At 47.5% G+C, this 12,308-nt stretch overlaps 1 protein-coding gene across 2 annotated transcripts in view; it reads left to right on the top strand.

Annotated features, from left to right (window-relative positions):
* Window positions 1–12,308, top strand: part of DAG1 (dystroglycan 1) — a 98,716-nt gene that overhangs the window by 81,729 nt on the left and 4,679 nt on the right. For both annotated transcript variants that reach the window (XM_075183922.1, XM_075183921.1), the window contains exon 2: window positions 8,178–8,518. In XM_075183922.1, coding sequence (XP_075040023.1) covers window positions 8,249–8,518 — 270 coding nt within the window. In that variant the 5' untranslated portion in view covers window positions 8,178–8,248. The remainder of the gene's footprint in view (window positions 1–8,177; window positions 8,519–12,308) is intronic.

Below are 12,308 nucleotides of genomic sequence, written 5' to 3'. Positions count from 1 at the left end.
TCTCTGTTCCTTAATTTGCCGTACTCGTTAATTGTATAACACTTGGGCAAGATGGGTGGATTTTGTATGTGGGGACAAATCGTTGGGGTGCCTATAATGGGGTAACGTGAATTTCACAAGAAATTCCACCCCCGAGAAGGAAAAGATTTTGCAGTACACTCCTTGCCTAGTGTACACATGGTGTAAAGCTCCTCTATACTTGTGTCACTCTGTCTTACCGGGAATTGGGGGGAAAATTTTTTAAATCAACAATGCTTACTAACAAACCCTAGTAAGCGTCATCTCGCCATACTGATAAATGGCTGATACAGATATACCTTCTTACAGTCTTGCAGCCGATATCCTTCCACAGTGGCCGGCAGTGTGTGGTATATGTCTGTATGACTGTGTATCGTCACTGGGCTGTTTATTGATTCAAGTCAGTGTTTTGGTATGTGGGGGAAAATGGCAGCATGCAATGAGCAACTTCTGAATGGTTTTCTGAGTAAAGCAGGACAGACCATAGAGCTCATCCTCCTCTAGCGTGGTGAGAGCTGACTGCCGAGCAGCAGACCACTGGCGTCTATTCGGAGGGTCTGTTACAGTAAAGTCCCTCGCACACCCAGGTACTGATCCTGTAATATAATTGCTGTGCTGTGTTTCTCAGTGTATGAGCCAGGTAGAGCTGATAGTCGTTATTAATATTATGATACCTGCTGTGTCCCCCCCCCCCCCCCCCCCCCCCCCCCCCCCCCTGCTTGAGGCAATTTACCATTATGCTGAACTTTGTATTTACAGGGATAACTAGTGCAACTGCTGCTCCCTCTGCGCCTGTTGTCTCCGTGTGGGAAACGGAGATCTGCGGTCTTGGGGCCTGATTCATTAAGGATCTTAAATGAATAGGTATCTTATTTGTCACATGGATAAAACCATGTTACAATGCAGGGGGGGTGCAATTAGTTTTCTGTTTTGCACATAAGTTAAATACTGTTTTTCCATGTAACACACAAATACTTGATAGCTTATTTGTACACTGACATTTAAAGTTGATATTTGTGTCCTACATGAAAAAACAGTCGGTCTTTAACTTATGTGCAAAACAGAAAACTAGTTTGCACCCCTTGCAGTGTAACATGGTTTTGTCCAGGAGACTGAAATAAGGATCTTCTTCATTTAAGATCCTTAATGAATCAGGCCCTTAGTGACTCTCCGTGTTAGTTGCGGATTGTCTCCCCGTTCTCTCTGCAGACACAGGATTTATGGGTAAGTGTTTTATGCTCCGTCCATGTCACACAGGACTACGGCGCCCTGGTCTGCTCACTTGTCAGCGCGGCTCTGATGAGGCTACGGTTAGGTATATAAAGGCTGACGGCTCTGAAGGTTTATCTGCATTGTGTGCAGGAATGTACTGTGTGAGTTCTATATTTGGTGAGACATTTCTATGTTTGTATACAGACAGCCACAAATGTCCCCCCTCATCTCTCCCTTCCTCCACCGCACAGAGCGTTGCTCCCTATAGCCGAGGACGGCGCAGATAGAGGAATAAAGGAAACCGTCAGGGCTGATGGTGCTTCCAATGGGCTGTTCTCCGATCGTATGGAAACCTGTCCCAGACACGGCCGGACTATATGTCCTTCCAGACTGTGTAATGTCCCATCCGGGCAGCTCTGACTCTGGTTCTTACAGACCAGTATGCTCCCATTAACCATCCCTGTAAATCACTAATAGTGAGCTGGCTGCACCGTTCTGTAACCCTCCTCCAAGGTCACACAGCGCCTTGTTAACCTCTAGTTGGCTGTGTGAAGTTGCACATTCGCCGTCCTGGTGGCGGAGGAGGGGAGGGTTGCGCTGTCACATACATGGGCATTGGTGACATGGAGGCCTTAACTCTGTCCAGGGAAACGTACCCACTGGATGCTTATTGCTGGTTTATTCTTGTGCAGAGTCTTGAGAAAAGCAGAACATTGCTCTATAATTAATTGTAGTCATTTCTTTCCAGACCTGTTTCAATACAATCAGTAACTTGAGGTTTCCCCTGGCCGTAATGGTGCAGCCAATAGCGTCTCAGCACTGCGCAGCCTGCGTATTCCGCGTAACCGTTATCCCGTAAGATAAGTGGTGTGAGCCTGAGTCCACGGACAGGCTGAGCGTGGCTCCACGTGGGGTCCAGAGCAGGCCAGGCAATGTCTTATAGAACAGGCAGGAACACATTACCTGTAGGTCATGAGATGATCATGGAGCCACCAGCCTGGATACCTGTGACTGCTGTCCGGCACTGCCCCCTAGTGGTACTCCCCCTGTATGTTCAGCCTCGTACATATCCCACCCCTTATGTTACATCTGGCCATTAACGAGGATCGGGACAGAAGTGATTGCCAATAATTACAGCTTTTCCTACAGATTTGGGTTCTCCAGGGGGTGGGTCCTGAGCAGCTGCCCTCGTCCGCTTAGTCCAGTGTTGGAGTGTGCAGACCCCAGAGTAGGACAGTGCCTCTGGCTGTACATGTCCTGCGCTGTGCTCCATGTACCTGTACTTTATACGTCTCTAAGCTGCTTCAGGGCTGACTTCACATTAAACCCAAAATGCTGAGTTAGTGCAGCCACACCATAAAGGAGGAGGCCGGGGTAATCCCCATGTTACCCCCACAACTGGCAGATCACTTCCAGCGTTGTTGGGACCACAGGTGACGTTTGTCCCCTTGGCTGATAATGATGCGATATGTTCATTATTGGAATCTCTGCCTTAGAGCCATCTCACCCTCTATGACCAGGGTCACCATATTGGTGTATCATTTAACCCCAGGTCTGCCAGGATTTCTGCAAGATTGTGTCCGTGTATTAGTTTCAGGCTTCAGACTAAAGGTCTTACATGCACTTTGTAAAAGCGAGTTCTAAAAATCCACATTATGTAATATCACTTATTTGCCAATAACATTCAAGGTCATACTGTTGAAATGAGATTTTGATTTTGTTGGATGGGAAGAAACAGCTGATTTTAATCTCATTTATTGCTTCTTTTTCTTGCAATAATAAAGCCTAGTTCTTATCACTTAAACCTCTTCTTATTACAGCTGAGAACAGCGCTCCGGCTGATTATACCATCATATTACACTCTGCGTATGTTATAGGCACTAAGAGTTGTTACCAGCTGTTCATGGCCAGTTGTTGGCTGCTGTATTACAGACCTCTTTCAAAAACGTTAATGTGTAGAATCCACAATAACATTGTACTGAGATGCCAAAAATAGTGTATTGTGCCGTTATCGGTGTTCTATGTTCCTGAAAGCATCCTGCAGCCATTAATGTGTTACCACTGATCTGCTTACACACGGGCACCCTGCAGCCACTAATGTGTTACCACTGATCTGCTTACACACGGGCACCCTGCAGCCACTAATGTGTTACCACTGATCTGCTTGCACACGGGCACCCTGCAGCCACTAATGTGTTACCACTGATCTGCTTACACACGGGCACCCTGCAGCCACTAATGTGTTACCACTGATCTGCTTACACACGGGCACCCTGCAGCCACTAATGTGTTACCACTGATCTGCTTACACACGGGCACCCTGCAGCCATTAATGTGTTACCACTGATCTGCTTACACACGGGCACCCTGCAGCCATTAATGTGTTACCACTGATCTGCTTGCACACGGGCACCCTGCAGCCATTAATGTGTTACCACTGATCTGCTTGCACACGGGCACCCTGCAGCCATTAATGTGTTACCACTGATCTGCTTACACACGGGCACCCTGCAGCCACTAATGTGTTACCACTGATCTGCTTGCACATGGGCATCCTGCAGCCATTAATGTGTTACCACTGATCTGCTTGCACACGGGCACCCTGCAGCCATTAATGTGTTACCACTGATCTGCTTGCACACGGGCACCCTGCAGCCATTAATGTGTTACCACTGATCTGCTTACACACGGGCACCCTGCAGCCACTAATGTGTTACCACTGATCTGCTTACACACGGGCACCCTGCAGCCACTAATGTGTTACCACTGATCTGCTTACACACGGGCATCCTGCAGCCACTAATGTGTTACCACTGATCTGCTTACACACGGGCATCCTGCAGCCACTAATGTGTTACCACTGATCTGCTTACACACGGGCACCCTGCAGGCACTCGCTGTGTGCCAGCGTTCTTCATACCAAGGTCCTGCGTTCATGAATATGATGTTTATTTGTAGATCGACGTCTGCGATGCCATGTTCAGTGTTGTGGTATGTTGGAGGGGTCTTTCTGTTTGTGCCCCCCCCCCCCCCCCCCCCCCCCGTATGCGCCATCTCTTTTGTAGCTTTATAACTGGGTAAAGTGAGTACCTGTAAGCTGATGTCTTACACCGTGAGTTGCCAGAATATTACGCATCAGAAGGTGTAAGTTCAGTGTCATTGGTGCGCACTGAGCAGGGTTTTACCGTGAATGTAAAGTGAACAAGACGAATGAACGCGATAGGCGGAGTCTCCGGCCAGTTGTGTGGACAACACAGATCATATTGGTGGAGATCGCACAATTGTTTTAGTTGGCAAATGCTCCCTAAATAGCTCGGTAGCACGGGCGTGGTAAGATGACCCCTACTTTATAAATAGCACTACTTCAATTCGCTATTGAAACGTGAGTGTTGCTGGCTGCGGGCGCTTTGCCCTTTAATCCACATACTGTTGAGGACTCTTCAGTGAATTAATAAACATTTTTTTCCTGTAGACTCAGATTCTTTGCTCTGGAAAATGGTTCTTACCAGACAGATTGTATAAAGCAGCATCTGTTCTGTGTCCTGAGTGGAGGAGAATACGGAACAAACAGCAATTTGGAAATGAGCGGAAACTGCTTCTAGATTGTGATTGCTGAATTCTCTCTACTGGCGCTGTGACAGCGGGAGAACACCCTCAGGCTGCGGTGCCCTGGTGGGGGCGTGGTCTGGCCCTCAGGCTGCAGAGCCCTGGTAGGGGGGGGGGTGTCTGGCCCTTGTGCCGCGGTGCCCTGGTAGGGGGGGGGGGTCTGGCCCTTGTGCCGCGGTGCCCTGGTAGGGGGGGGGGGGGTCTGGCCCTTGTGCCGCGGTGCCCTGGTAGGGGGGGGGGGGTCTGCCCTTGTGCCGCGGTGCCCTGGTAGGGGGGGGGGTCTGGCCCTTGTGCCGCGGTGCCCTGGTAGGGGGGGGGTCTGGCCCTTGTGCCGCGGTGCCCTGGTAGGGGGGGGGGGGGTCTGGCCCTCGTGCCGCAGTCCCCTGGTGGTGGTGGGGGGGGGGGTTCACGGGAGGTTTCTGTCCTCCATGAGCTCGCCTTAGGACACCTGCGTTACGGTTTGACAGGTGTACCGCCCTGGCCCTATCGCCCACATGCTGTTGGCTGTCCTGCAGTGTGCGGAGTGAAGGCTGCAGATGGTTACATGTTCCGCATGCTGATTGCAGGCAGCGTAGATTTCGCTGTTCCCTCCAAACACGTGTAAAGAGCAATTATAGTCTAATCCAACGAATAGATATTGTTATAGTTTAATGTGTTATTATCACAGTTTATTATTCAGCATATGCCCACATCCTGACACGCTGTACATGTAGATGATGGGACAGCCAGAATATTAAACTTGTATCTGTAACATCTTCATTATTCCATAGGACCCGAACACTGTAGGTTTTACTGTGCTTGATATAATCTGTGATTTAGTCTTAGACAAAATCCAGGAGGGATCAGTTATGGTCTAAATATTTACTGATGGTGTCGACTTCCTAGGAATCACAGACTGAGAGTTATATAGTGGAAGGAGCAGGGTCCTCCAGCAGCAGAGAGTATATCAGGAGATGAGTGATGTGTTAGTGAGGACAGGGCTGCATGTGACAGGGGCAGTGACATGATGTGAGGAGGGGATGGAGGCAGCAGGAAGCCACAGACAGTTATATAGTGGAAGGAGCAGGGTCCTCCAGCAGCACAGAGTATATCAGGAGATGAGTGATGTGTTAGTGAGGACAGGATGATGACCGTAATATCTGCTTTACAATCACTGATCTCATAAAGAGCAGCCTCCTGTGTGAGTTCCAGGATCTGGTACATACAACATAAAGGTACCTCTTCTGCTCCTTGTGAATAAATGGTGTAGAAGGATTTTGCAACTCTCTGTATGTTCCCTGATAACTTACTCTAGCAGTATGGATATATATGTGTATATATGATAATTGTGTTCTTAATCCAGGCAGATTGGTGGCTCCTTTTTCTCCGTTAGCGTCTAATCTCCCGCTCTGGTATTTACAGAGGCGCCTTCTGTGCCGACCTTCTCAGTGAAGTTTAATATAGATTATTCTGCAGAGTGTTTACATTCAGGGCAGTGTGAGAATCCAGAAGATCCCACGTTTCAGCAGATCTCTCGTCTGAGGAAATGACACGTAACGTCTGAGTATTGTGAGGATGCGGCTGGCACAGGCGTCCCCCACAGACCATGCTCCAGGGGTGATAGTCACAGGCGGCAGGTTGTGGTATCTTGTAATATCCAATGTGAGGATTGGGTGCAGCGTTTAGGGAGAACTGAGACCATAAGCGCTGCCGGCGGACGTCGCCGTTTATTTATAGAGCGCCAGCGTATTCCATAGTACTTCACAATTATTACAGACACAGTAATAAAACATACTGGGTAATAAGGCCCCGATCACAGCATACAGTCTATGGGGTTCCTTGCGCTTCCTGATGGACAAGAATAAACGCTGTATTACAGAATATTCATGCAGTGTAATGTTGTTACCTTTGTCCATACTCGGCAGTAGTAAATCTGGTTTATACATCTTTAGTTGTGGGGGGGACTGTAAGTCCCATGATGGAGGGAATGCTGAACAGCTTGGTGGTGTTTGCAAATAAACACAGTATTGATTCCAGCGATCTTCCCACTGATTCCTCGATTACAGAGCTGTGCAGCTAATTGTATGTACGCAGAGCGGCCGTGTCTGTACGTGGACACTGCGCTGTGGGCCTGGATGTTGCTGTCGTTCTGCTGTAGGTTATAAGATCTCTAGCTGTGGTGTATAGTAACTTATAGCACCTACCTGCGTATATTGTGCTTTATCCCACACATACGTCTCGTCTCCTTCCTTTGTTTCATGGAAGTCTGTTTCTTTGCTTGGATAGAGTTAAGTTTCCTAATTCTGCCTCTGTTTTATGTGTGCATATAATTAGCTCCCATGTAATACTATAATTGCCCCCGTGAAAGCAGTTATGGATGTCATGGAAGAATGTAGTCACACAGACCTCCTGGTGTATAGACATTGTGTATCTGCGACACACACACACACACACACACACACACACACGGTGGACACGTTGGTGTAACTGGGTCCTAAATATTCCTATACCGCTCCCGGCCACCTACAGTCCCTTGTCTCAGGGAATGGTCCAGGCAGCACAGGTCCACATTGCAGCAGGTTCGGGGTGTCTCATTCTATAGTCACAGTCCTGAGACATGGCGTCACCGAACGGCCCTCTCTCCTGATTCTCCTCTGTCGCTCGTACTATGGTTACAGTCCTGTACCTGCAGACATGGCGTCACCGCACGGCCCTCTCTTCTGAGTCTCCTCTGTCGCTCGTACTATGGTTACAGTCCTGTACCTGGAGACATGGCGTCACCGCACGGCCGTCTCCTGATTCTCCTCTGTCTGTCACGTTGTGTTTTCTAAACTTTATCTGCTCTGCCCCCTGAGACCCAGCTGCTTCTATCGCCATGTTAAGTCCCCGTCACCTCCACACACGGAATCATTACCTGCCTCCATGCACACGTGACAATAAGACTGGCTGGATGCAATGATTATTCTCTGTAGAGCGCTATGATATGATACATGATAAAATAACCCTCTATTTCCCTAGATCTGGTGTTTGTAGTTCATCAGCGTTGTTATTTTTGCTAAACCCAGAATATAACATTTAGTCATTGGTTAGACGCCCTATAGCACAGTCCGCGCTGACGTACAATGGATTTCTCCCACATGGTGAGGAACTCGCTGTATCACATGAGTTTACATTGGCAGAAGCGACTTGACCTTAATTTCTGATGATTCTACTGAAGGAAATTAAAGCCAATTGCTCACAGTTCTAGAGATCATTATTATTGTGTTATATCTCCAAGACGTGATGTTTTCCTGCCTGTTTGTTGTCCCCTATAATGTTCATAAAGGAGATAACTAAATGCAGTGTGTTCTGTTCCTCCGTAGGATGTCCGTGATGAGAACATAGTGTCCAGTTAGACACGGAGCCGGCTCTCTGTATATTGTCCGTCGCTGCCATGGTGAAAACGCCAGGAATGGAGTCCTGGGGGACTTATGTGGCGCTGCTCTTGGTCGCCTCCGCTTGGTCGGTCTGGTCCAGTGATCCTGTAGACGTTGGCCAAGCCTGGGAGAATCAGCTAGAAGCCTCCATGCATTCTCTCTTCCCGGACATTAGAGAAACGGTGGCACCGATGACCGGGATCCCAGACTCCTCCGCTATGGTTGGCAGAGTTTTCCGGATTACTATCCCCAGCCATCTTCTTCCCTCTGGCGGAGAATCCATCCAGGTGAGAGCACCGTCTGCTGGGGTACAAGGGACACTTGTTGCTGCTTTTGTTTCATTTTAATTTTATTTTTTGTTTTGTGGTTTTTAGTTTTATAATTTATCCTTCTTGCCGTCCGTGCTCTACGTCTTCCATAGCTTGTGAGGGGAAAAACGGACTAGAAATCTTTGTTTTTGTTTTGTGTGGTTTATTACATCGTTTTGTCATCTTGAAAATGAAGTTTGGTGACGGTCATTGCAGTTTGCTTTGGATCTAGTTGACCTGACGTCCCAGAGTGTGGCCTCCGCCCGTTACCTGGTTTATGTAGTTGTGGGCCGACTGCCCTAACGTACCCCACCATTTGGATGTTTAATGAGGGTGAACATCTGGATCTCTAAACGGGTCACCTCCCACCCAGCATCTCTCTGCTGTGACGTAGCTGGTTGGGAGAGAACAGGTTAATGACAGGTTGCTCTTTCAATGGGTTTCCAGGAATCCCTTTAAAGTCCAGCGTATATAGTGGTGTGTTCAGGGAACGCACATAAGTCAGTCCTCTTACGTTGCACGGGATGGGGCCGCAGCAGGTAGATGTGCAGGACTGCTGTGTGTACGTCAGTCGGTTAAACATGAGATATGGGCATCACAGCTGCTGTGGAATAGTCTCCCAGACCCAGCAAAGTCTGAGGAGGGTTTGCAGCTGTTACAAGACCATAAACCCCCAGCAATCTCCCCTAATTACTAGTATTGTAAATGTATTGGGTGTTGGAATGTGGCTCTCGGTAGCCAATATCCCTATTCCCCCACCCCCTCCCTCTTTGTGCCCCTGTCTTGTAGAGGTCATTTAACTCCTTGCTGGAAGCTAGAGAAAGCTGCATTGTTGTGATTGTGAGACTGGGGCAATCCGTGCAAATGAAATCTGTAATGTCATCAATATGAAATGAAGATAGACGGCCGCAGTCCTATTAGGAGAAAGTGCTACATAAATAAAATGATTATGAATTATTAAAGTGATCAGTTGGACTGCTGGTTGTGGTTATATGATTATAGGACCATTTACATTAACAAGCTGACACATTGTGGTAAATAGACCCAGAGTCCTCTCCGAGGCTGGTTGTATGCAGGGTGGCGCTTCTGCCAGTGCGCCCATTGTGCCATCTCGCTGACTGGCGCTCATCTGATCTGTCATTGTCTGATGCTGCTGGGAATGTAATGAGCGTTGGATTATTGAGGGTCACTTTATGGGCTGCCCTCAGGTTGGTGGGTTACCTAGCGGCCGCTCCTGTCACCATTTCCTTCCTCCCTACACGCAGCTGACCTTGGGGTCTGCAGAGCGCAGCTTCTTATCCGCCGATCAGTCTCTGTAGTTGGGAAGAGTGTGTCTATATAACTCCCCAGGATAACGTGGCATTCCTCTTGTTCGGATGAGGATGTATATATACAATAAAGCCAATAACTAGGATCTGGATGTGGCTTCAACAACCCCCGATAACGTTTGTTGTAATTTGTAAGTAGATGTAAGTGGCTTTGTCTCCTGCATACAGAGATTGTTAGGGGTCCTATCATTAGTGTGGAAGCGGCTTCTCAGAGAGACGAGGCGTTTGGAAGGGGGAGTTATTGTATCGCCAGATATTTACATTTCGGCTGTGAAATAATAACACAGCCTGCGCCCCTTACATCTAGCAAATTGCCCGCACCATTGTGCCCCATGAACGGGTTAATCCAGAGCTGTAGTTGTGGGAAGAGGGCGCTTTTATTCCGAGGTCACCTTGTTAGGGATGAATGACTGCTTGATATTCTAGACTTCACAACAAAGGCTCCTACATGAAAGACTTACTCAGAAGGCGGATGGTTTGTCTGCAGCTTGGGTGGAGACATCAAAGTGCTCCTAGGACACTATTAAGGGGCCATGATGGGTTAATCGCTTCTGGATTTCAACCAGTGTCAGATCACTGACAGACCCTGGTTGGTCGTTGCTCTGCAGATCTCTGTGCTGAAACTTCCTACGGCTCAGAAGCAGACACTCCTCACGCCTTTCTGTACCTAGTTAGGTAATTGTAGATCTCCCAGTAACGCCCATTGTGGGTGACGAGACGCTGTGTTGGTTGGTAATTGTCCCTCAGCTGCTGTAAATGTTGCCAAATATTTAGGTTCCAAGCTTATATTCCGGTGAAGCGTCGCCTTTCTCTTCCAAACATTGTCTTGCTGTAGATTTACAGCACAATTTGGGGAAGTTCATAATAAGGATAAATAAGTCTGGGGAATCTGGAGGCTATTTATATTGCCGGAACCTCTCTCGATCAGCTAGAGGAGCCTACAACCAGCACTTTTTCATGGTAAATTAGGAAAAGATAAATTCTCCTTCACAATAAAGAATTCCAGTTGTGTGAGGGTTAAGGATTGGGGTAACCTGAGCTGAGGAATCCCGTCCATAGTTGTACTGTAAGTGAGGACGAGTGGTGTGATGCTGGAAAGGTCAGCCTTGTATGTACACTAAATATACCGCACTCTCTCACATTGCTGGAGTGGTGTCAGGCTCTGCCTGAGCTGGCTGCTAAAAATACACACGACTTGTTTGGAAAGTATGAAGCCGCTCTCTAGAACTGGTCAGACCTGAGTGTAGGGGCCCCGTGTTTGGGGGGATTACTGAGAGACACTATTTTATACATGGATACACCTCACTGAATTTGGCAGGATGGATAAATGATATATACATAGGTGACATTGAACCATCTTGTCCTAGTGGTGAAATGAGAGGGATGAAACCTTATTATTGATCACTTGTCCCCATCTTATAGTCCTGCACAATCTTCCCAGAAGTACATCCTACAGTCGCTTGTGTAACATTGTCCCACACTTGTGCCCACAATCGGGAGGCGTTTTACCATAATTACCTTCAATTACACTAATCAGTATTTGTAATAACATTTCAGCTTCATGGTCGTCCTATTTGTTGGTGGTTTCCCATCAATCGCTGGCTCTTATTGGGTGGAAGCCGGGCCCTGCTCTCAGTGAGACCCGTACTTATTATAGCGTGCTGGTCAGACTTTCCACACGATCCTTCTACGTTACATCTGCTGCCAGTTTTACTTGTGGTAATTCAGTAACTGCAGAGTCTCTATATCCAGACCTGGATGAACAGATTCTATTTCTCAAGAGAGAATGTAAAACTCTGAGCTGTATATCTGTAAGGACACTGGCAATAGCGATGGATCACAATGGTGCGGACTTGTCCTTACCCCGTATAGTACAATCTAACCATGTGGTGCCCTCTTCTGACATCTCCCCCAAATGTTAGAGCGGATAATGTGCAGTCCAGCCGCCCATGTAATCAGCAGGATGCCTGTGATATATGATCTATGGTATAATGTGACTGAGCACAGAGCCTGAAATGTAATATTCAATATGTAGCGTATGTGTGACATTCCACTTATATCCTGTTGTACAACTGAGGCTAATATCAGTTCATCAGACATCACTATTCTGCTCCATCTGGACACCAGGCTTTGCTACGTGTAGGAACAAATTGGCTCCACTTTATACCCGTCTTCAGCGCCTAAATATTATATAGTCTGGGAGAGATCTATCAAATCGTCTGTTGTAGATAGTGGAAGAAACTTATCTGTAACTTTGCTGCGCTGGTATGAGACCTTAGAGTAATGTTTGTACAATGCTGTTCTAGGGGCAATAGTATTTCATGGTTTTAAGGTATTTCTATTGGTATTTGATTGTACCAGATAAATTAGCTGCTATAGAGCCTGTCCCTTTACATGTATAGTGTTTTATAGATGTTGTCCGCATGATGTGAGTGACATTT

The sequence above is a fragment of the Mixophyes fleayi genome, chromosome 8 (assembly GCF_038048845.1).
Source record: "Mixophyes fleayi isolate aMixFle1 chromosome 8, aMixFle1.hap1, whole genome shotgun sequence".
Classification (NCBI taxonomy): domain Eukaryota; kingdom Metazoa; phylum Chordata; class Amphibia; order Anura; family Limnodynastidae; genus Mixophyes; species Mixophyes fleayi.
This window is presented reverse-complemented; position numbering and strand designations above follow the sequence as displayed.